The 25,585-nt window shown below is 34.4% G+C and overlaps 2 protein-coding genes across 6 annotated transcripts in view; one reads left to right on the top strand and one right to left on the bottom strand.

Moving 5' to 3' along the window:
• TUBE1 (tubulin epsilon 1) lies at positions 1-16,569 on the bottom strand. Of its 2 annotated transcripts, XM_054493487.2 has the most exons (12): positions 16,379-16,569; positions 16,202-16,275; positions 15,524-15,576; positions 13,148-13,205; positions 10,347-10,462; positions 8,884-9,005; positions 5,570-5,757; positions 5,185-5,360; positions 3,957-4,097; positions 1,988-2,128; positions 1,132-1,306; positions 1-800 (listed from the first exon to the last, which is right to left on the bottom strand). In XM_054493487.2, the coding sequence occupies exons 1-12, from the start codon at positions 16,401-16,403 to the stop codon at positions 642-644; spliced, it is 1,428 nt and encodes a 475-aa protein (XP_054349462.2). In that variant the 5' UTR covers positions 16,404-16,569; the 3' UTR covers positions 1-641. The 2 variants fall into 2 exon arrangements, with proteins under 2 accessions (XP_054349462.2, XP_063522579.1); XM_063666509.1 differs by lacking the exons at positions 13,148-13,205; positions 16,379-16,569 and having other exon boundaries at positions 16,202-16,272.
• Positions 16,550-25,585, top strand: part of FAM229B (family with sequence similarity 229 member B) — a 14,284-nt gene continuing 5,248 nt past the window's right edge. Inside the window, exon 1 of one of the 4 annotated variants that reach the window (XM_054493492.2) lies at positions 16,550-16,678. The gene's annotated coding sequence lies outside the window, so the exon portion shown is untranslated. Of the gene's footprint in view, positions 16,690-25,585 lie in introns of all 4 variants that reach the window. The other 3 variants (XM_054493491.2, XM_054493493.2, XM_054493495.2) reach the window with 3 other exon arrangements.

Genomic DNA, 25,585 nt, shown 5'->3' on the forward strand with positions numbered 1-25,585 from the left:
CACTGTTGAAAAACATAGACATTTATTATAAAATCAATTGGTTTGATAAGAAAGTAATTATTTAAAAAGTTTAATGCAAATACATGTAAAGTGTACAAATTAGGATTCTTTTAAGCAAACAAGTTGTTATCTAAAGAAGAAGCAAAACCTCCTTAACAGTTGTAATAAAACCTATGCCTGAAAAGTTAGTGGATATTACATGGAAATATTTATATTGTGTTCTTCTACTCCCAGTAACTACTTTTAAAGAATCAGGATAACTTAACTTAGAGTATCAAAATATAAATTATAAATAATTATAAAAATATATCTGTACAAGATTTTTATTGAAGACACATCAGTGCATAAATGCCTAAATATGAGGCTATAAATACAGCAAAATATTCAAGAACTCTGTTCTCTCAATTTTAGAAAAGGGAACTTTTCTGAAGAGAAATGTTTGAAGTTAAGGTACTAAGATTTCACTAATTTCACACATTGGTATTACCAACAAATTGTGATTAAACAGAAATCACTCTTTTAGACAAAAATATTTCCTGATAACATGAAAAAAACTGGAGTTTCCAAATTAGAAAAATGTTGAAACAGAAAGGTCAGAAAAAACAACGTGAAATTAAGAAAGTTTTTTGAGGGTTTCTTTTTCACATAGCTATGCTTAGTCTGGGTAAATCTCGCACAGGCATGTTTTTTGTTGTGTCCAGTTGGTCATATTCCTGTATGAGTGCTGATAAAGATGACACAGCTTCTGTGAAACAGCTTTTTTCTACCCCTTCAACTTGTAGATAGTGATGAAGGTGAGCCTATAAATTAAAAAATTAGGTAACGTTTACCATTTCAGGAACTTTAATACATAAAACTATCCTAAAAGGTAAATATTCCTTATTAAAATTAGAGTTCATTCAACGCTACATTTGAAAGAGAACTTGTGTCAAATTGAATGAATCCTATAAACTCACAAATTTTCTCATTTAGAGTAAAAGTAGTATGAGTAAGCCTCTCCTCTTCAGTTATAATCAGTACAACACACATAATAGAAAAGATCACCCCTGATTTGTAATAGTGTAATTTTTAAGAATACATCTTAAATAGCCAAAATAGACACATTCAGTTACAAAGCTGTACAATAATTACCTTTTTCTTGTAGAGCCTCATGAATCTCTCTTTCAGTTCCATGAAGGTGGGCTTCACACAGGTGTTATTTGCTAAAGCTAATAACGAATGAGAATGGCCCACAGGAGGTACGGAACACAGGCTGGTCTTCCAGCCTTCTTGATTCCAGGAGACAAATTGTAGAGATGGTTTTAATCTGAGATTAAAAAAAAAAAATCTCAGAAGGTAAGAACTAAGGTACTAAAATTGTCTGCCATATTATTGCAGCTCATATTAGTTAAACCAGAACATTATGGATGGTATCAATCTAATTGCTTAGTTTATATGCTAAGTTATCTATTTTTTACTATTGGCAGTAAGATGGTACAGTGTGACAGTGAACTAAGAGAAGTTTTGTAGGGGAACATTAAATTGGCTGTGATGGTGATTCAAGAAGCTAGAAACTCATTCCTTAAGAGTAGAAATCTAGGGATACAAAGAAATGAAGGTACTATCATTTTCCTTATTTTGTAATTCAACAGACTAGTTGTCTTACAAATAGAATGAAATAGTAACACAAAAACCAGAAGTAGTAGTAGTTGTACTAGTAGTATTGATGGCAGTGGTAATAAAAATAGTACAGCTACGATTTTCTGAACACTTTCATAAAATAAAACATGTCATATATCATTTAATACTCCTAAATAAAAACTAGGTACCATTATTATCCTTATTTTACACTTGAAGAAAACAAGGCACAAAGAGACCAAGTAGCTTGTTCATGGTCACACTTTAGTAAGTGGCATTGCTAGAATTTGAAGGGCGGCTGTTAACTAACTACTATGCCACACTGTCCCAAGCAGCACACACAAATTATCTTTAAAAATATAAACCAAACCTTTCAATATTTCTACGAAGATCTGAAATTTGTACATTTCCTCTAACCATGAGCGCACAGGCGAGGTAAAGACTGTGTTTGGGGTCCGCCTGAAGCAGCTGGTGATCTTTACTAAAGGCATCTGAAAACATCTGATCCAATCTGCAACAATGAAAGTGTCATTGTTTATACAAAATATTGCTTCTTTCTTCTATGTATAACTATAAAATGAAGATAGTCCTCTATAAGTAAATAAACCACACTAAATATTACACTAACAAAATATTAGATTATATATATTCTAAAAATATTAAATAACTATAATTTTCTTGAAGCAATCTTAATGATATGAGAAGAGAAGAAATCATATAATATTTTGTTTTTCTGGGGGGAAAAAGCTTCTGCAGTATATGGGTGATTTCAGGTAGCTACAAAATGTTGACTGTAGCATTACTGAACTCTATGTAGTACTGATTTTTGAAGCTTGTATTATTATTACTTAGTTCAGTATACCTTATTTATTTCATAGTATCCAAACTACTAAAACTAATTAAAAGCCTATAACATTAAGACTATTACTTTGTAAAGTATATTATATCATAAATTTTGTTAACAGGAGGAAATTATCAAAGGACAATGTGAAGCTCTCCTATAAAAGATGAAACTCCATAGCAGTGCTCCTAAAAGTAGAGACTTTCAACCTAAGTCTTTTAACTGAAGGATAAAAGACAAAAGAAAATAAAGGTGACTGACAAAGTTTATATCTAACAATACACAGACTCCAATGCTAGGCTGATGCCAATGGACATTTAATAATCACCATGTTGCATACACTGTGTATGTTGCTTAGCTTGTTAAGGTCATCAGCATCCCATGCAGAAAGGGAGTCCTATCTATTAGTTGGCAAAGTGGTCATTTGCTGTTGGCTTAGATGAAAACTTACCAATATCACTTGTGACATTCCTGAAGTATAGAATTATCTTGTCACAACTTTAGTTATAAAAAGGAATCTTTAATTTAGTTTTCTTTAAAAACTTTTTAAAAATTATTTTCAATCTGTTTTAGAGACAGGGTCTGTCTTGCTTTGTTGCCCAGGCTGGAGTGCAGGATCAAAATCATAGCTCAATGCAGCCTCAAACTCCTGGGTTCAAGTGATCCTCCCACTTCAATCTCCAGAGTAGCTGGGACTACAAGTGCAGAGAGGGTCTCACTATGTTGCCCTGGCTGGTCTTGAACTCCCGGGCTCAAGTGATCCTCCCATCTCATCCTTTCAAAGTGTTGGAATTACAGGTGTGAGCCCCTGCACACAGCCAATTCAGTTTTCCCTTTCTTATTTACATACTGTCTCCTTACAGAGTTTGGCAGGACCTTTTCCCTCAGTCAACTGTGAATGCCACTGTGAACTTTTCAAGCTCATCATCAGTATACATGCTAAGAGTATCTTTCAAAACTACATTTTTTGTTAAGTATACTGATGTAATCTTTATGTTTAACAATGACACACAGTTACAAAGCAAGGTGTTCTGGAAAACATACAGAGTTACATCTGAAATTCTTCTATGGTACTGGGCTGTGACAGTAGCTTTAAAACAAACTCTCATTTAATCTACCCAATAAGTATATGAGGTAGGTACTATTTCATTTTTACAGATGAGAAAAACTAAGAAAGTTTAAGTCACTTGCCCAAGGTCCTGTAGCTAGTGATAATTAGGATTCAAATGTGTTTGTCAGACTTCAAAGGACTTTTCATAAGCCTACAAATTTAATCATTAAAGTTCAAATAGTTTAATATTGACATTTTCCAACAATTACTTCTAAATAAAGATGCATTCATCTAATGGAAAAATGGATGTCATCAACTGTATTTTACATACTTCTCACAGATAAGATGATACAATTAAATAACGAGTTATTGCAAACTTTTTTCTCTTAAAAATGTTTTTTAAAGTAATTTGAGGCCTCAAAAAATTGAAACAAAGTTACACTTTACCTTCTAGGAGGAATGTTAACATCTGTCAGTGTATACAGAGGTGTTAGGCTTGACACGAGATAATGAAGTTGAGGAAAAGGAACTAAATTCATGCTGATTTCATTAAGGTCCATATTAAGGGACCCTTCAAATCTTGCAGAGCTAAAAAGTTAACATTAAAATGAGAAAATTTTTAATTTTAAAATTATACACTTTAAATGTAGCTCGATTTATTCAGCAGGTAGTTTCTTAAATTCTTTTGTACACTGTTCTTCAGTGCAGAACACATGCTTTTCTTCCATATTAGTGAAATTTAGTATCAGAACAATCATGTATAAAATAAAATATAACACACAACATCTAAATTTTTTCTTTTTTCTTTTCTTTTTTTTTTGAGACAGGGTCTCACTCTGGTTGCCCAAGCTGGAGTATAGTGGTGTGATCTCAGCTCACTGCAACCGCCGCCTCCCATCTCAGCCTCCTGAGCAGCTGAGACTACAGTAGGCGTACAACACCATGCCTGGCTAATTTTTGTATTTTTTGTAGATATGGGATTTCACCATGTGCCCCAGGCTGATCTCCAGCTCCTGGGCTCAAGCAATCTACCTGCCTTGGCCTCCCAATGTGCTGAGATTACAGGCATGAGCCACTATGGCTGGCCCTACAGTCATTCTTGTTTCTGGATTATCTGAAGTGTAATCAATATACTATTATAGTTGCTTACTACACATATAAAAATATCCTATTTAAAACAAACTTTATATTTGAGTTAAACACATATGTCAATACTTAGTAACCGTAGAAACAACTAAATTCCTCAGGAATCTGCTTAATATACTCTATAATCTAGAATGTAATAATGTCAAAGCAATCTCTGATACCAAAAACCCACAGAAATCTTTTGGACCAGCTAATGAGGAGATACAGATTAGTTGGTTTAAATGATTAAGACATTCTACAGCTAAAAAATGTTTAATTTTGTCTACGTGTTTCACAAGTGTGTCAACCACAAAATCTTTTACATCATATGATATCTATTAATATTCCACGGAACATACTTGGGGAAATGCTGCTTTGGAGTCACAGAAGTTAAAATTCTGCTTGATCACTCCAAGAAAAGAAGATAGAAGACAAAATAAAAACAGAAGCAGCTTCTACAATTTAGAATAACTAAAAAATGCTACTATAAAAATTCAAAATATCACCAAAAGCACAATAAAGTTTTTTGACTAACCCTGGATAGAATTACCTTGTTAGGTTGAGCAGCAGATTTGCCACAATGTTATTCATTGCATCAAATGGCTTCTTATGCCGCTTTTTTAAAGTCCCAGAACTTGAAGTAACCAGACTGTTTGGCTTCACAGTTGTACCCAACTTTCCAGAATTCACCATGAGGTCGATTTTGCTAATGATGTCAAATAAAGACTTTTGAGGGAAAAACATTGGGAGAGAAGCTATTAAGAAGAGTGGATGTAGATGATATTCTACTAGGAAAGAGAAAGAAAAACAATTTAAACTGATTTTTTCTCTAAGAAGGCTGAAAAGTGAAGAGAATGTTTCATATAAACACATATACATAATACAGGACTGAATATATATAACATTTATCCATAAGTTCCAATGTCATTTCTTACTTGATTGTCAATGGGCAACACACAGTCTGCATGCTCATTAAGTTCCTTCATTGCCAAGATGCTATTATAAGGTGAGGTTATGACATCATCCTCACCAGAAGGATAAATGGAAGTCACAAATCTGTATACTTCTGGGAATTCGTCTTCAAGCACCTTTAAAAGAAATGTGCCAAGTCCAGATCCTGTTCCTGAGGATTAAAATGTTTTTGAAAATTAGCATAAATGTTCAGAATATAATTGTGAAGAATTTGAAACTTTATTTTTTTTGAGACAGGGTCTTGCTCTGTCACTCAGGCTGGAGTGCAGCAGCATAATCACAGCTCAATGCAGCCTTGACCTCCTAGGGTCAAATGATCCTCCTGCCTCAGCCTCCCAAGTATCTGGGACTGCAGGCATGCGCCACCACGCCTGGCTAACTTTTTAATTTGTGTAGAGATAGGGTCTACCTATGTTGCCCAGGCTAGTCTTGAACTCCTAGGTTCAAGCAAGCTTCTGCCTTGGCCTTCCAAAGTGCTGGAATTACAGGCATGAGCCACCACACCTGGTCAGAATTTATATTTGTAAAAATAATTTTCAACTTATTTCTGTGATTATATATTAACTAATCTAATTTTGGATAAGGAAATGAAGGCAACATTCAGGAAATGAAGTCCTGAATTCCATCTCTGGCTCTGACAGTGAGTTTCGGAGGGGCATCTATATCTTACTCCTTTTCATATTTAAGTTATACCTATATAATGCCACAAGAACCAACTGCACATGCACAAGTAAAAAATTCAACTAAGACAGTGTTCAGTCTGCATTTGATATTAAGCAACTTAAGAAAACTAACTTGACAGCTTTAGTGTAGTGTGTATATAATCTTGATGAAGAAAACTATCATGTCATCAAGCAACTTAAACAGACCTAAAATTGTTTACAATTAAGCATGTCTACCTCAAATTTCAAAAATTTTCAAATATGAAACACTACTTATTTAAAAGCAGAAACTCTAGGAATCTCATTAAAGATAACTTTCTGATACATAAAGTTACATCTACATAAATTCAGAAATTTTTCAGAACTTAAAACTGGAATCCCCTAATCTGATGTTTTTCAAACTGGGTTCTGAACTATTAGCAGGCTATGAAACCAATGAATAGGTTAGTACTGTTTTCTTAAATGAAACAGTAGAAAATAACATGTCAGATGTAGTATGAGTAAATAATGTTTTCTTAATATATTTCTTCATGTGTGTATGCTGCATTGTGATATACAAAATGTATTTCATACTATTCTGGTTAAAAAAAAGTTTAAAAGCCAATGTTCTAATCCATGCAGATAACTATTAAAAGGCTATGATGCTAAAAATACTATGTCAAAGTGAGGGAGATTCTTGGGGTGATCTTTAATGAGAAGGACTTTCTAAGCATCATAAAAAAAACCAGAGCCATTTCAGAAAAGACAGTTTTGATTTCATTAAAAATAAACAAAACTTCTATATATACTTAAAAAACCCATAAACAAAATAACAAGGCAAACTTACAAAAAAACCCTTCAATACATATGATGGGAAGGACTAAGTTTCTCTAAGAAAGAGTTCCCACAAATCAACAACAAAAAATATGAATAATGCCACCACGAAATGGGCAAAGGATAGAAATATTTAACTCATAACAAAAGAAATACAAATTGCAAATAGAAGTAAAGATGCTCAACCTTCCTTCTAATTAAGGAAATACAAATTAAAACTAGATATAATTTTAAATATAATAGATTTGTCTCATGATACTCAGTATTGGTGCTAGTGTAGGGAAATAGAAACTCATACACATTGTTGCCAGTAAGAAGCCCTGGTGCAGTATTGTAGGAAGGTATACAGGTAATATCAGCCAAAATTTAAAATGTACATATGCTTCGGTCCTATCTTCTTCTTAGGAATACTGTCTAAAGCTATAGTGGCACAAATGCAGAAGTATTTGTCCCAGACTTTCACTGATGATTGGATGTAAAAACTAAACACCATAAACACTTAATACCCATCAATAACAAACTCACTTTAAACTGTATAGTTGATTCTATGAGAGAGAGCTGATATGGAAAGATGTTTGAGAAAGAGATAAAGTGGAAAAGTTAACAGAATAGTATATATTGGATAATCTTGTTTATGTAAAAATATACATACATGCTTTGATAGGCATAGAATATATCTGAAAGAACAGACATAAAAAGACCCTGCAAACTTGGTCATCTGTGAGGACAGGAGTAGGGATTAGATGTGGGAAAAAAGAACTTACTTTTAACCTTTAGTATTATTAATATTTATTTTTGCTATTTTAAGTGAGTTGTAAGTATGTTCTTCTGAGATGTTGCATAATAAAGGTATTTTTTAAAAAGGTATAATGAACTATAAATCAATTAAAAAGCTAACTCAAATTTGCAGGTTAATTATACTAGTACAGAGACAAATTTGTTTCTTAACTGAATGATTATGAGGGTCTTTTAAAGACATGGTTACACAGCAATTTTAACTTTTAATCTTAAAATGCTATGTCAATGAATAATATGTATAAAAATCAACTGTACATACACATAACTTGCTGAATATAAAGTCTTAATCTCAGGTTGGAGGAAAAAAGTGTGACAATTTTGTTCTTTTAAAATTTGTTAAGCCTATTTAAAAATCAGCAAATTACATTCTGTTTCTATTTTTACAGAACAGAGGAGCAAAATACTTCAGTTCTAAGGTATAGACTTCCCTGGGGGAAGAAAGCAATGCCAATCATTTATTTTTACTTCAAGTCGATTAATTGCCATGTAATAAATGATCTAAAGGAACTGACTGAACTAGTTTCTTTTACTTTTTTTTCTCTTTTTGGAGACAAGAAAGGTTTGAAGATGGTTGAAGAAAGGGTATTGATATCCTTTGGCAAGCACACATTATGAACACGTCAAAAATGCTTCACTCTAGGAAACAGGACTGTGCAGGCAAACTCTAAGGAGAAAGTCAGCATTCCTCAAAAGCTCATACATCCCGAAAAGTATCTGAATGTTCTGTAAAAGAAACTAAAGGTACAAGAAAAAAAATTTTCCAGTATAGTTCTGTTGACTCTTAAGAGGGATTAAAAAAAAAAAAAAAAAAAAAAAAAGAAAATAGTGACATAATTCCACAAAATTTTAAGATAAAAAGGTGTATGTTTATATACTCAAACTATACACCCTCCGAATAGTTCTATCTTTATCAAGCACAGGTCTAAAAACAAGACTTATGTTTGCAAAATGAATTCCCACTTATACTTTAACACTGTTACATGCAAATGAGTGAAAAATTTTACCTCCTCCCATGGAATGTATTATAAAGAAACACTGCAAGCAATCACAGTGCTCTGCCGACTTTCTGAGTTTCTCTAAAATCTGGTCTTGGTAAAGACTGCCGAAAACTTTGTGACCCACAGCCCTGAAAATCAGAATATGGATTTTAAAAATTCCTTGCATTTATTTTTTTTATTTGATTAGTTCTAATCTAAATAAAAGGATTTTAAACAAATTTGAAAAGTATTTTTATTGAGCTAAGTAAAGTCTATTCTTGTTTCATGTAAATAAATCATACAATATCCTGAAGATATTAGATAGAAAACTTAACAAATATTCAGTATCTATAATCCTCCAATATCTGGATAAGTAAGCTCATTAGTAGTGAATATTAAACTATGATTTTCTAAATTTACCTTCTTAACCTTCTCTTAAGGTACAATTCCAACAAAACAAGATTTCAGTTACATAATTTTTTCTTCTCTCCATTTACGGTAAACTCTGAGTTGTAGTGGATTTTACATATTACAAAGCAAAATGTGGTAAACTACAGAGACACTGAAAATAAAAAATTTAAACAAACCTATTCTGGTTTCATATATGAGAAAAAAAAGGTCACATCATGTTATTAGATGAAATGGCACATGGTAGAAACTGATATTCATGCAGCTCTGCAAGTCTTTTTAAGTTGTCCAAATTTGCAAATATCACTATGATGAATTAAAACAAAAGATTTTCCCATAACATGCATTTCAGGTATAACTCAAAAGTTACATAATAAGTTACACAACCATTAGTGAAAATGCAGTTAGGTGGTCAGATGGGCTCACTTACTAAGTGACTGGTTCTCTGGGAACACAAGATTCAAATTTATGCTTTAGTAAAATTACACATCATTCCGTATTATGAACCTGAGGGAGTGGCTGCAAATAGTGAAAATAATGAATATGAGAGATTTGCAAATAACAAGGAGCTACTTAATTTCTAAAAAACAGCAACAGTCTCAACGTGAATTCTTAAGTAATCACTGTTGAAACTTTTTTCACAGTAAAGAGAAGAGACCATTATATACTCAAGGGCCTAAACAGCCTTAGGCTCAGCTTGAATGCTAGGATACTGGTCTGGCTTGCATCTCTATCAATTCTATCACATCTGACCAAATGGACAACTTGAGAGTGAGTCAAATAACATAGATAACAGTTAATGAAAGTACTTAAAACATTTGTCATTATTTAATGTCCTTCAAGAATCAATTTATGAAAAGGAATTCAGCAAATTTTTCACAATTCATCTTTTTCTTTAAACAAGTTCGACTAGGAGTAAATACAGGTGGCTTCCAAGAAACTATTTATTAAGGTGGTGGGCTGAAAGGCCTAGCATTATGTGGCAAATTACATCCTGTTTCGTATCAGCAGAATCTCACAATGAAGAAAGATTGCTCATTTTTTTTCAGAAGATATTCAATTTTTACGCTGTGTATTCTCACCAATTATTTCCTGAGCCAGAAATATCAGTGATGAGCTGTTTCGTATCAAATACATCTCTCAGTGGTCCCTGCAGAATTTCATTCACTACCCCTTCTTCCATATCAATCAAGACAGCCTGAGAAAGAAAAATAAAATATAATTAATGTATTTTCCTTTAGAGTTATTCACTCTGTAAATGAAAAGAATTTATGCGCTGAATATTGCACTGTTCTCTTTATAGTTTAAGCTTAATTAAAATCTTTATGTAGAATCTGTTGTAAAAATTAAAAAAGAATTTCACTCTGTTTGAAAGGTGGAATCCAATTAAAAAATGGATTCTAAATTCTTTTATCCTACTCCAAAATGCCTAGTTGGGGAAAAAAAGCCCAAGAATAATCCCCTCAACTGAATTTCTAACAGGGACTCAGAAATGTAGAAGGTATCCTTAACCAGAACAAGTTCTCAATAAATACAGGATGCATTAATGTACTTGCATACTAGGAACAATCATGCTGCTCTTTATGAACCACAGCTCAAAACTGTCCAATTCAAATGAGTAAATTTACCATTACGTGCAAAGCAAAGGCACTGGATAGATGTAAAAAATGACAACATGGTCCCTTCCCCCAAGTGATTCACAATCTAATTCATTACCACAAACTTCAGCTGGGACATGACAGAAAACCTACACTCCTAAGAAGAAATGAGAATATAAAACACAAAATTAATTACAGAAAGAAAAAACAGAAAAAAAAAAAAAAGATGAAGGACATCTAGTAAAACATAAAGCAGGGATAGCTTGGCAGTAGGATTACATGTCCCGTCCTCCCACTTCCCTGTGCTTTCCATATATTCTACAGCGAGGAAGAAGAGTGAAAAAGTAAACTAAGTAGAGTTAAATAAAAAAAGCAAAGCTGAAACAAATTCTTAGGGTACACTAAACAATGATTTGTTAACTCTTTGATTCAGTGTCACAGAGGAAGTGCTCGGTTTATGGCTTTCAGTTCTGTTACCATATAACATTAAGCAGTGAGTTTAATCATTTGTGTAATTAACCATGCTACTTTAAGATATTACAATTAAAATAATCCAGCAGTATATCATAAAGACTATAAAACTATGTTTTACAAATCTGCTCCTTTATATAGAGCAATCATATATACACTTTACATACAGAGGACTGTATAGGATTATGTTTGGCAATGTTAGGTATTTTCAAGGATATTTCTGACAATATGCAATTTTGACCTCAAATGCTGACTTTAACACCTAAACAAACCAAAGAGAGACTTCACTGTGTGGGCAAATTTTAGTACTACAAGTTGTGAGATTATAAAAGAAAAAACAAATTGGATTATACTGGCCTTGTTCCAAAAAAGATTTATTGAGGTATGTGGAAGATTAAACATACATAAATCATACCCTCAATTACTCTGCTATCTGGCAAGGGAAGCAATATACAAATACAAACTGATATTCAGGTACCTCCTGAAATTAGTTTTGATAGAATCATCACTGTCCTAGTCACTTAACATTAAAATCCTGACATATAACTCTTCCAGACCTTCCTTAGTTACATCAGGCCCTTGTTTTTCCTTTGGAAATTAACTAAACTTTGGGAGAGTATTTTGGGTTCTTCACTTAGGCATCCAAGGTCTGGAGTCACAACTGTTCCAGGATTTGATGTTTGTATTTCCTTTCAGAGCCACCTGGCTTTACAATTGTAACATAGGATTTATAAAATTCTGAGTATTTATTAACCTAAGAAACTGAACACAGTGGAGGGACCCAAGCACCAAGTTATCTTGTGAAGCCTAGACTCTTCAGTGATCACAACCACATAATACCAAGAGCTCTTAAGGAGAAAATGGAAGAGTACCTCCTTGGAAAAAAAGCCAAAGGCTACAAAAACACGCTGATTTATTTTTTCCTAAGTGTTTCCTTCACCTCTCAATCTGCTTACTGATATGGTTGTAGGAAAAAGATTCAATTGGGAGTAGTCTAGGAAATGTCAAAGTCTCTTTTTCTCTAAGATTTGGATTGGGATACCCGCTCTCTCTACATCACAAAGCATACTGTGTTAGTCAATTATTGTAACAGCCTGCAAGCACATGATCTCTGCCCTAAATTTTGTTTTCCAAGGGACATCGGAGATTGCAGATACTAGATGATTCCCAGATGTCACAAAACTATTGCTCACCAGTCTTTAAGCTACTACACCAGGTCTGATCCTTGGCATGTCAATTCCTTCCATAACATTTAAACTTTCTTTTCTGTTATAGTCAAAGATCACTGATCAAAAATCAGAAAAAGTAGTTCGTTACAGAGAAACAATCACAGAAATATTGTTGGAATGATTAAGACTGTAAATAAGACTATAAATGTGGGCTAAGAACCTGAGGTACTTGGTTCAGGAGAACTTACATGGTTAATGGTTTTTATTCACTACAATGTGGCTGGTTCCATGTTTTTTATTGGTAGTAACCTCAATGCAAACAAATCTTCCAGTATCTTTGAATAAAACATTAAACTGTACTAGTACGTATTTCAGGTCCTTAGAGTTAAGAAAGCTCCTTTTGTTATCATTTATCTAGACACTATTTCTCCTGAAAACAGGCTAACTACAGTGTTTTAAAGTATGGGCTTTTCCCCCTAATGTGTTAGGTGGACACAAATGTCTGCTTAGTTATATTTATATTAAATGTGGCTTAGTAATTTTTTTCTACTTTGAAAAGTTTAAAGTTTTATTCTCATGATAGTTACTGAGAATAGTTATTTAAAAAATACATGTAATATAAGAATCCAAGCATATGTATCTTACTCTTGCTTTTAAAGAACATATTTTTCCCTTGGAAATACTTCCACCATCACCAACCACTCTGAAAGATAAAAAAATGAGAAATGGTCATAAGCTCTTCCATGGCTAATAGTGCTATCAGGTAATAAAGTTAACTTTCATTTATATAATAAGACTGCTTATAGGCCAGGTAAGGCAGACACAACAGCTATTCCTAATCTCTTTCTTCCTTGCTTACCCCCCATTAGGCTGAAAAAGTGAGGTACTTAGTTTCCTGGCTTTCTTTGTAGTCAGGGCTGGCCATGTAATACAGTTCTAGCCAATGAGATAAAGGGGAAGTATTCTGGGAAGCTTTTAAAGAAGGACCAGATGCAGTTGGTGCCTATCTTCTTCCTTTCTCCTGCCTCAAACATGAATATGGATGTGATTCCTGGAGCAGACTGCCATTCTATAGTCATGAAGTAATAATACAAGTACAAAAAGCCAACACACTTATGGACACTGGAACATATACAGTATTAGATCTTTGAGGCATTCCTTTAAACCTAGAACATCTGATTTCCAGATTTGTGAGATAAATGGATACCTTTACTGCTTCAGCCACCATTAATGTAGTTTCCTATTGCAGCTAAACACCCATCAACTGATATAACTGGTATTTACCATTTAGTATCTAAGGTTGTTCTCAGAATTTCACGTTGGAAATAAGTTGCCAAAGTACTGAAATCTAACGCAGTATATGGATCAATAAAGATAGTTCACAAGACAGAATATATGAAGGGTAGCCAATCGTCAGGCCAAATTCAACTAGCTGCCTGTTTTCCTAAATAAAATTTTATTCAAATATGGGCACACCCATTCCTTTATGTATTACCTATGCCCACAATCATGCTACAGATCAAGTAGTGGTGCAAAAGACTTTATGGTTCACAAAACCTAAAATATTTACTGCCTAGTCCTTTACAGAAAATATATGCATGCCAACCCATGCTGTAGGTAAATTCCTATCATGCTACTCAAAAGGTATAAAAATTTGATGAGAATAGTACACAAAGATATGGTTTTACTTTGAAAAATATTTTTTGTACTAAGCTGTGGAACAGATGTTGCATGTGTTGATAGTACACAGAAAGAAGTGCAAGATGCCACAACCCTGCTTGCCAAACTTACTGGGAAAATAATAGTGCTTTCAGGTTAAAGTATAAAACATACAGAGTAGATGAGAGTGTAGTTATGAAGAGTCACCTTATGAAGAAAGAAAAGCTCCCAGGCTGAGTCTCAACTATGTAATACTCAATGTAAGCGTTAGATAACAAGAAGTAAAGAGGTGGGTGTAGGAACTTAGCAAGAGAAGCACCTGAAAGGAAGTATTACAGAGGCAAATTTGAGTCTCCTAAGAGAATTTAGAGGTGAGGATATTGTGGGCTACAAATAAGAGGTAATCTATAGTCTATATGACAGCTATCTCCATAAAATAAAGATAAATGATACCAGCCATTAAAATAATACACCTAACTTCCTTTGGTCTGATTCCACGGTCACCAAGCAACCTTCAGATTATTACATAGCTTTTCAGTTAGATTTCCTACAAAAGATAATGTAATGTGCCTATGAAAATGAGAATTTGGTCTTTGGTTAACCTGGCTGTACTGGAGAGCACTGAATCCATCTCGAGATGCAAATGACACTTCTGAGTTTGCAAGCCAGTGCCCTAGATAGACTCTGGAATTCTCCTAGGAAGAGGGGACTAATCAGCTTTCTCTGAAGATAACTGCTCACGTACCCAGCCAACTATTTTAAACTAGAACTGATGCTCCTACTGGATTAAAGCCTGACATGAAGTATACATTTTTCAGTTTAAGCACAGGACAGTTAGTTTTATGAAGTATTTTGAAAATGCATGAACTTAATGATTTAATATTAATAGCTTATGGAGATATCCTGAACGGCAACTTAAATTACTCTTCTAGATAAAACACATATGGTACTTACAAATACTCTTTATTAAATAAACAAAAACAATCCAACAACTGCTTGTCACCTTTTTAAGTATATTTTTATACTTACAGCATATATGTAAACAATATATTTTTCTTTCAAAAGTTAGTTATTACAGGATGCATTAACAAGATGCCCTCTGGGAAAATTTCAGCTTTCTTTTAATGAAACTTATTTCAAGGTTAAGTTAAAACACGTCACACTAAAGGGAAACCTGTTGTCTTGTTCTGCAAAATGATATGAGAATATTAATAATCTAATAGAATAAATATGCTTTCAATAATGAAACAAAAAAACACAACTTCGCAGCTACTGGCTATTTTTATTGTCCTTTGAAGAATTCTCTCTCAAGCTATTGAAATTTAAAGTATCACACTGTGACAGACTTTAATGCCATCTTACCTGGTGTCCACATTTCTAAAGAAGCTGCTTATTGCCTCATCATAAATTCCTTTCTAAAAAGAAAAACATATGTTAACAGCATTTAGGTTTTGCTTCTCGCCCAAATCAAGTTCTTTCAATTTTAATTACATAATACTGTAATGGCTAGGATGAGACTCTGATAAGAAAAAGCAAGTATCACAAAATGCAGAGCCTGACTCTTCCCAATCACCTTAGAAGAGTAAATGCCAGATCTACAGATAAAATTCAGCAGGGGGTGCTAAAGAAAGGATTTCACCCATAGGACTGTAGGACAGGTCCATCAAATGAGCGTTCTCTGGATTCTTGGTAATCTTTTTAAAAGCTGACTGGTTAAATTTAGGAATACAATAACCACACGTGTTATCTATTTTACAAAGTACTTTCCCATATACAAGTCTCACTGCTCTGCACACGAACACCAATAAAGAGGAGACCCTGAGAATCAGGAAAAATGTTAAGACTAAGGTCGCTGGCCAGTGTTCTTTTAGTTTAGTGTATGTCTGACAGCAACATGTTTAAAAACCCATACGTTTCTTTACTGGGAAGATCCCATGCATCTTAAACGGATCAGATGAAAGCGCAAGTCGATTATTTCCTGCATATGGACTGGAAGACCTAGCTGACAGGCGAGGGGGGCTCGCGGCGGCGGGCGGGTACCTGGTTGACCGCGGCGTGCTCCCGTAGTGCCAGGTCCCAGAAGCAGCAGCCGATCTGGTTTCCGCACTGGCCGACTGCGACCGGAGGAGAGAAAGGAAAGACAATAGGACATTAGGCAGGAAACATGGCCGCTGGATTCCGCGGCGACCAGGTCTCTACCCACCCGGCGTAGCTCACCCTGTACGACCACCGACTGGGTCATGGTGGTGCGCCGCCGGCTCCGGGAGGTTGCTAGCCCGCGGCCGCTTCTGCATTCCCCTCGCAACGGCGCTCTACTAGAGGGCTGCCGTAAGTCACGCTACTGCCGCAAGCCTCTGCCGTCGCTAAGCACGTCCGTAGGTTCAGGCTAAGGTTTTCCGTCAGAAGGCCGCGCAAGTGCACTTGTGTCTCACCGTTACCATAGCGACTGGGCTTCCGGACTGCATATCCTAGCTGCCTTGTCAACATCTTCGAGCATCGGCAGCTCCGGAGGCCGGGGTAACTGGCGGGTAACTAGGCTTTGGAGTGGTATTTTTAAATATGTGTCGTTAAGCTGTTCTAGGCTATCACAGGTTTAATTTTTGTTCACAGCCTCAACACCCTGGGCGGTGGATCAGTCCGTTTATTCAGATTCCACGGGACCCTGCGTTAGCATCTCTGTCCAACAAGCCCTTTATTCTAACAGAAAATAAACAGTGGCGTTGAGCAAAGAGAAACCCCAGAGAAATAGACATGTCAGGGCACAATTGAAACTAGATGGTTATACGCTTTGACAAAAATGGCATAGCTAAGGTCACAGACCCAACCAGTATTTGTTGAACGCTGTATACTCCCCAGATTAACTTGTAGGCTCGCTGGGAAGATTAGAAAGACATTAAGGCATAGATCCAGTTCCAAGAAGCTTACAATATAATTGAAGACATACACGCGAAATACTCAAAGAATTGTGTGGCGTTGACTATAAGTGCAATAGGATTCAGTGGTTGAGGATGTAGATGAGTATATAGAAGTCTGATAGAAGAGACGAGATTAACACTAGGCATTTAGATGGGTATTTAGATGGGATGGAGCAGGAGAAGATTAAAAAATTAGGCATTATGACAATTACCAACTCCTTAAAATTGTCAAACATTAAAATATGTAAACTTATATTGATCTAATTAGACCAGATTTTAATTAAGAACTCAAGTACTTCTTTAATGAAATTAATATTTTCCACAAAAATTCTGAAGAACTACGAAACTCTAAGAAGTCTTCTTTGTTTAATAAAAAGTTATATGGTATGTGCTATGAATATGTGCTAATATGAACTGTAATATTCAATGGATTGGAACACTTTATTGTCCCACCAAGACATGTAGTAGTTACTTTTAAATTTCTCTGGTAGCTGGTAGTTGCAATGGATTTTATATCTTTTGGTAATAGGCAGCTTTTGGTCAGTAAATTTTTGTAGGCTGGATTTATTCTTAACTTCTTACTGAGTATGGGGTCAGTGGTAGAGGTAGAGTTGGGCGTTTTAGGTCTTGATGCTAAAGTCCCAAAGTCTGGGGCTTCCAAAATTTGCAAGTCTTGGTCCGGTTTGTAGGCAGTGATGTGAATAGGTCTGTATCAGTGTGTTTTCAGTGCTAGGTGAGATGATACACTGGCCTTTGCAGAGTCCTACCCTTCATGCAGTCCCAGTCATTATTCCCCACACAGGAAAGAAAAGTCCTAACACATCTTATTAATAACTTCAGTCTGTAGAGAATCAGACTCAGAGACAGTTCTGCTTAAGAGCCAAGCAAGGTAGAGCCTCACATGCCAGCCACTCCAAAACTTCCGTATATGCAAACCCAGGTTAGCCGAGTTGAGATCGGTTGAACGGCAGTGGGCTATTCAGAATATTATAAGCAAGAGAAATGTTTTTGGTTGAAGCTACTGAAATTTTGGGGTGCAGTTTTATTGTAGTGATAGCTGACTAACATACAGAGCAAATAGAGTGAACAGAATTCCACATGCTGAAAATGAAAAAGAAAAAAATTATTGGGAATCCTATGGACTCCTAAAATTGAAGGAAGGAAGGAAGACAAGGATGGAAGGGGGAGAGGTTAAAAGATGAATAAAGCACAAGACCTTGGGGTAAAATCTAGCCTAAGTGGGGAGAAAAGAAAATTCATCATATCTACTTTGTGCTGAAGAAGAACTTAAGAATATGAATGCAATAAAACAGAAACTTAAAGACAAGATACTAAAATAATAAGACTCAAGCTCTGTGAGGGCTGAGTCTTGTTATTTTATCCACTACTAGGGATAGTACCTTGCATATAGTAGATAGTAAATAAATATTTGATGAATAAATGAAATAAAATGGAGATAAAAGAACTAAGGAAATTAACTGAAGACAACAACATCCACCTTAAAGGACTTAAAGGAATAATTTTTAAAAGCATTAAGAAGCAGACTAGAGAGATGCACATCAAATTATAATGTAGAGGAAAGTCTTAAAATAATAACAGAATACTAGGCAAAACCCAGAGATATGAAAGTTATTAAAAATAATATGTATGGAGGAGACAAAGATGGCTTAACGTAAGATTAACATGTGCCCACAGCAAATGGAGGAAAAAATGTACTTGATAAAAAAAAGGGAAGAAAAATGCATAGATTAAAAGGATACACACTATGTTCTATAGGACAATTTACAGAAAAATCAACACCAAGACATGTAGCCTCATTAAGTCATTCAACTTTTCAGAATAAAGAGAGAATTTTTTAGGTACCTAGGCATGAAATGAACAGGGGAGTGGGATGAAGAAAAAACAATTAATTAGACTACTTTAGACTCATCTATAGCACATTCAGTACTAGAAGGCATTGAAAACATGCTGCAAAGTTCTGAAGGGGAATAAAATGTTTTAGAAGAAAATTATTCTATAGCTTTTGTAAGTTGTCATTAAAATATAATTCAGATTTGTGGGTGGTCTATCTGTTTTTATTCTTGCTTGCACACTGCCATTTCTGAGCTCATCTCTTTCTCATATAACTTGACAAACAGTAGCAACTGACATGTTATTGTTTTCCAGCCTCTTCTCCCAACATTTAAATTCATTAGTTAAATCACATGCCTTCTAGGTTATCACAGAGTTTTCCAAAGGTTTTTCCCAATAGGTTTGTTCCTGGGTAACATAGATCACTATCCGTTTAGCTTTCCACAACAGTTTCCTTGTTAATTGCTGCTTGACCACTTGGGTATGGTGACTTATATTTTAGATTTTTGTTATAGCGGTACCTAAGTCTGGACCAAAGTCTGTATACATCAGCATAAACTTTGTTGTGCTGTGGTAACAATCAACCCCAAAATCTCAGTGGTGTAAAACAACATTTTTTTTTTTGTACATGATACATGTCCATTGAGGGGTGACTGGGGGCTATGCTTTATGTTATCCCCCTTCTGGCACTCAGGCTGATGATCTGCCATTATTTGGTCCATTTTTGATTTATTTGATTTTAAATTAATTATTGTGTATATTAATGGGGTACGGTTGATTTTTTGATAAATATTTACATTGTGGAATGATTAAATCAATCTGATTAACATATCCATCATTTCACATACTCAGAATTTTTTTGTGATGGGAACATTTAAAATCTGCTCTTTTAGCAGTTCTGAAATATATATTATTAGTAACTAGTCACCATGCTATGTAATAGATCTATAAAACTTATTCCTCCTGACTAAAACTTTGTATCCTTTGGACATCTTTCTGCTCTCTATCCCTGTCCCACCCTCCAGCTTTGCTACCCTCTGGTAACCACCATTCTACTCTCTACTTTTATGAGCTTGACTTTTTTAGATTCCACATATAAGTGAGATCATGCAGTGTTTCTCTTTCTGTGGCTGGCTAATATCACTAAGCGTAATGTCCTCCAGGTTTGTCTATGTTGTCACAAATGACGGCATTTTCTTCTTTTTTAAGGCTGAATAGTATTCCATTGTGTATATATACCACATTTTCTTTATCTGTTTCTTTATTTGTTTGTCTGTTGATGGATAGTTAGGTTGCTTCCATATCTTAGCTATTGTGGATAATGCTGCAGTAAACATGGGAGTGCAGATATCTTTTTGACATACTTGTTTCAGTTCCTTTGTATATATATCCAGAAGTGGGATTGCTGGATCATATGGTGATTCCATTTTTGATTGAGGAATCCATACTGTTTTCCATAATGGCTGTATTAATTTAATTCCCACCGCCAGTGTTAAAAAGGCTCTTTTCTCCACATCCTAGCCAACATTTATCTTTTATCTTTTTGATAGCTGCCATTCTAAAAGGTGTGAGGTGACAAATATCATTATATTTTTAAATTTTCATTTCCCTAATGATTAGTGATATTGAGTATTTTTTCATATATCTGTGGGCCATTGTATGTATTCTTTTGAGAAACGTCTATTCCGGTTCTTTGCCCATTTTTAATTGGGCTATGTGTTTTCTTGTGAAGTTGTTTGACTTCTTTATGTATTTTTGGATATTGGCCCCTTAGCAGATGTATGGTTTATAAATATTTTTTCCTAATCTGTGAGTTGTCTCTTCATTATATTAATTGTTTCTTCTGCTGTGCAGAAGCTTTTTAGTTTGATGTAATCCCTTTTGTCTACTTTCACTTTTGTTCCTGTGCTTTTCGGGTCATATCCAAGAAATCATTGCCCAAACTAATGTTGTGGAGACTTTTTCCTGCTTTCTCCTAGTAGTTTTAATTTCAGGTCTTATGTTTGAGTCTTTAGTTAATTTTGTTTGATTTTTATTTATGATGTGAGATACATTTCTGGTTTTTGTGGTAGAGACAAACTCAGGAGGGTCTTACACTAGCAATTAATGGTTGCTCATAATTCACTGACTAAAACTAATCACATGGGCTCCAAGTAATCATAAAGTGGCCAGGAATTTCAATTTCTGGGAAAGAGAAAGCCAGAAATATTTGATAAACACTTGGGTGTAATGCACAAGCATTCTGAGACATTACATCAGAATACAGCATCTGTGGTAGGCATCCTCCAAGATGGCACCCAATGATCTCTGTCTCCTATCTCTGTCTCCTGTTCTTGTGTAAGCCCCTCTCCTTGAGTGTAGGCTAGACCTAATGACACCTTTCTAATGAATAGAGTCCAAACACAGCCCAATGGCCACATTGAGTTGAGGAGACGGAGTTAGAAATTTTAGAGGATCAGACAGCTAGAATTTGCAGGGCAGAATGCCAAAGAGGAGAGAGTATGCAAAAAGAAAGCTCTGAAAATCTTTAGGGAGTTCCTCATGAGCCTAAACTGAGTGCTGATCCTTGCGTGGATTCATGGAAACTATGTAAGACTGAGGAAAGAACCACTGGAAATAAGCAGGCAGAACAATTCCTAGGGTTCATATAGGGCTAGGACTAATTCACATTCCCTGTATCTTGAGTGGAGAAACCTTAAAATAGCTGGAACATTGAGTTGAGTACTCAGAAAGGTACCTCAGTAGTGGAGAAAAATTAGCCCTGGATGAAAGGCTGTTGTGATCTAGCTTAAGAGAGCATGAAACCCAGCCTCCAAAGAACCAGCCTGTTTCCAAATAGCTGTGTCCCAGACCAAAACTTAAAAATACTTAGAGGAATAAAAATAAAATTGTTTAGCAATGTAAAATCACAATGCCTGGCACCCAAGTCAAAAATTGCCAGATATGCAAAAATGAGTCCCATAATGAGGTGAAAAATTAGTTAAAAACAGAACAAGAAATGGCACGAATGAAAGAATTAGTAAACATAATAATTACATAAAATTAAAAGAACATTAAGGCAGTATATGTTCAAGAGGACAGAAGGAAGCCCAGGCAGACTGAGAAGGGACACAGAAATATGAAAAAGAGCTCCCAATTACACTTCTAGAGATGAAAAGTACAATATCTAAGGTGAAAAATGGATGGAATAAAGAGCAGATTAGACATTAGGCAAAAGACAAGATTAGCAAACTTAAAGATGTAGCAATGGAAACTGTGCAAAATAAAACAGAGAACAAAAAGATTTTTTTAAAAAGGAGAACTAGTGAATGGTGGGACAACTTTCAACAGTGTAATATACATGTAACTGTCATGCCAGAGGAGGGAACAAAAAATACTTGAAGAAACAATGCCTACAAAATTTCAAATGTGATAAGCATTATGCACCCACAGATCCAAGAAGCTCGGTGAACCTTAGGCACAAGAAACAGAAAGAAACTATGCCAAGTACATTATAATCAAATTGCTTAATATCAGTGATAAAAAGCAAATATTAAAGCCAGCCAGAGAAAAAAGACATATTACATGTAGAGGAACAAAGATAAAAAAATCAACAGACTTCTTGTTGGGAACAATGCAAGCCGGAACATAGTGGACCCAAATCTTTAAAGTACTTAAAGAAAACAAAACTGCTAATTGAGAATTCTATACCCAGTTAAAATATTGTTCCACAATGAATATGAAAAAAAGAGATATAAAAGCTAAATTAATTAATCACCAATAGACCAGCACTGTTAAATGAAAACATTCAGGCAAAGGGAAAATTATATTGTAAGAAAATCTGGACCTACTCAAAGGGATAAAGAGCATTGAAAATTATAAAAATATAGATGAATATAGAAGACGTCTCTTGTTTTAAAGATAATTGCTTAAAGGAAAATGTATAATGACATGCATGGGGTTTGTACTATAGATAGAATTAAAATATATGACAACAAAATTATATATAGTGGGAGAGGGGAAATGGAATATACTTTTATATGGTTCTTCTAGTATATGTGAAGCGGTATAGTGTTATTTGGAGGTGGATTATGAAAAGTTAAATATGTATACTATAAACCCTAAAGTAACACAAAACAAAACACAAAGGTGCATAGTAATAAACCAATAATAGAATAAAATCGATTCATAAAATATATTCAGTTGATCCAAAAGAATGAAATAAGAAGAAAAGGACACAAAGAACTGATGGCACAAATAGAATACAAAAAGCAAGATGGCAAATTTTAATTCAACCATATCTATCATATTAAATATTAATATAAATGATAAAAACACCCTAATTTCAAGATAGAGGTCATCCCAGTGGGTAAAATAAGCAAGACTCAAATATATACTGCTTACAAGAAACCCACTTGGAATATAATAACCAAATTGGTTAAAAATAAAAGAATAGGAAAAGATATGTCATATTAAAATGAATGAATGAAAAGTAGCTATACAAGTATCAGAAAAGTAGACTATAGAGCAAAGATATCAGACATATTTCATAATGATAAAGGTGTAATTTCATCAAGAGTCTATAACAATACTAAGTATTTATGCACCAAATAATAGCTTTAAAATACCTGAAGTAAAAACTGCAGAATAGAAAGGAGAAGTAAATAAAATCACAATTATTGTTTGAGATTTCACACCCTTATTTCAATAGTTGATAAACCAAGTATATAGAAAATCAGTAAGAATATGGAAGACTTGAACAGTTCTGTCGATCAACAAATTACTTACATAGAACACTGAAGCCAACTGTAGCAGCATATACATTCAAGTACGTGTGGAACATTTACCAAAGCAGTTTATATTCTGGCTATAAAAACAACTCTAAATAAATTTAAAAGAATTCAAGTCATACAACAAATATTCTCTGACAAAAATGGAACCTAATTAGAAATCAGTAACAGAAAAGTAGAATATTCCTAAAGATTGGAAAATACTTATATAGAACACTGAAGCCAACTATAGCAGCGTATACATTCAAGTATGTGTGGAACATTTACCAAGGCAGTGTATATTCTGGCTGTAAAAACAAGTCTAAATAAATTTAAAAGGATTCAAGTGATACAAAGAATGTTCTCTAACAAAAATGGAACCTAATTAGAAATCAGTAACAGAAAAGTAGAATATTCTTAAATATTGGAAAATTAAACAATATAATTGTAAATAACCCATATGTCAAAGAAAAAAAAAACAAAGAAAAATTTTAACTGAAGGAAATGAAAATACAAAATTAAAAAATTTGTGGAATGCAGCTAAAGGAGTGCTTTGATGGAAATTTATAGAATTAAATGTTTACATTAGAAAAGAAGAAAGCGCTAAAATCAATGACCTAAGCTTCTACCTTAATAAATTAGAAAAAGAAAAGCAAATTAAGCCCAAAGTAGACAGAAGAAAAGAAATAATAAAGATTGGAGTGGAAATCAAATAAATAGTAAATAGAAAATAGAGAAAAATCAATGAAACCTAAATCTGTGTCCTGAGAAATTAAAATTCTTTGGTGGGCTTCCTTGTTCATAAGATAAAGTCTAAAATTTTAACTTGAGTTTTTGCTCCTGCATGATTTGGCCTGTACTTATGTCTCAGACTCCATTTATTTTCTGTTTTCCATGCTATGGTTATGCTGGCCTTTCAGATTTTTTATTGTCTTTACTGGCATGACCTTTGCGCATGCTGTTTTCCTCTTTGCCCCCTCCTCAACTGTGTCAACGTTTTTGTCTCCCACTCATTTCCACCTAATTAATGCCCCCTCATCTCTTAGACTTAAATATCCTAGACTAAAACAAATCCTATCGTAACCTACAAACTCTACCACAACAGGAACTGTGTTTGTTTTTGCTTAATCTTTTATCTTTAACACTTAACACATGCCTGGCTCATGGTGGATTCTCAGCAAATATTCATTAAATGAATGAATGAAGTTCATGGGTCTTTTTTTCTTAGAACATGACAAGTTCAAATATCACTCATTTTCTGCATCTCATGAATTAATATCTTGAGAATTGAAAGACTATTGCTCTTGAGCTTATGATACTTAAGGGGGTATTTGGATACTTCACCATCTTTTTATTCACCATTTGTATTGCTCTTGTTTATCTATTGCTTTATGAAAATATGCTGGAGACTCAAGTTCCTTTTGTCTTCTGATGTATCATTCTAATGTTGTAAAGTTTCATCATTAAGGCTACTGTTTGGTTTGTTTCATTGTATCACCCATTCTAAAGAAGCATGGTATGCCAAATGGACTAGTTAAAATGGTAAATTACAGGATTTTAAGAATATCCCACTTACAGATATTTTACTTCATATATATCCGTGACTAAAAAGTGAAATCAGTGTCTCAATACTCTGATTTCAAGAATGACACAAAAATATGTAGGAAGTAGTGCTGATTGAATTCTTGTGCCCCAGTCATTGGCTTTATACATGTTAGATTGTTTTTAATTCCTCACAACAGCTCTGTAAGGTAGGAATTAATACCATTTTACAGACAAACTTTTAGTGATTTGCTTAAAATCTCAGAGCTAACATTGTGTCAAAATTCAAACCTGGCTGGGCACAGTGGGCTCATGCCTGTAACCTTAGCTCTTTGGGAGGGCAAGGTGGGTGGATCACTTGAGCCCAG

The sequence above is a fragment of the Pongo pygmaeus genome, chromosome 5 (assembly GCF_028885625.2).
Source record: "Pongo pygmaeus isolate AG05252 chromosome 5, NHGRI_mPonPyg2-v2.0_pri, whole genome shotgun sequence".
Taxonomy (NCBI): Eukaryota; Metazoa; Chordata; class Mammalia; order Primates; family Hominidae; genus Pongo; species Pongo pygmaeus.

Bases quoted from the DNA above. Each gene is read 5' to 3' on its own strand.
- TUBE1 (XM_054493487.2), bottom strand. From the start codon at position 16,403: ATGACCCAGTCGGTGGTCGTACAGG. The intron at 16,276-16,378 runs GTGAGCTACGCC...CTCCGGTCGCAG, and splicing joins CCAGTCGGTGGTCGTACAGG to TCGGCCAGTGCGGAAACCAG. The intron at 4,098-5,184 runs GTAATTCTATCC...TTAACTTTTTAG, and splicing joins CTGCTGCTCAACCTAACAAG to CTCTGCAAGATTTGAAGGGT.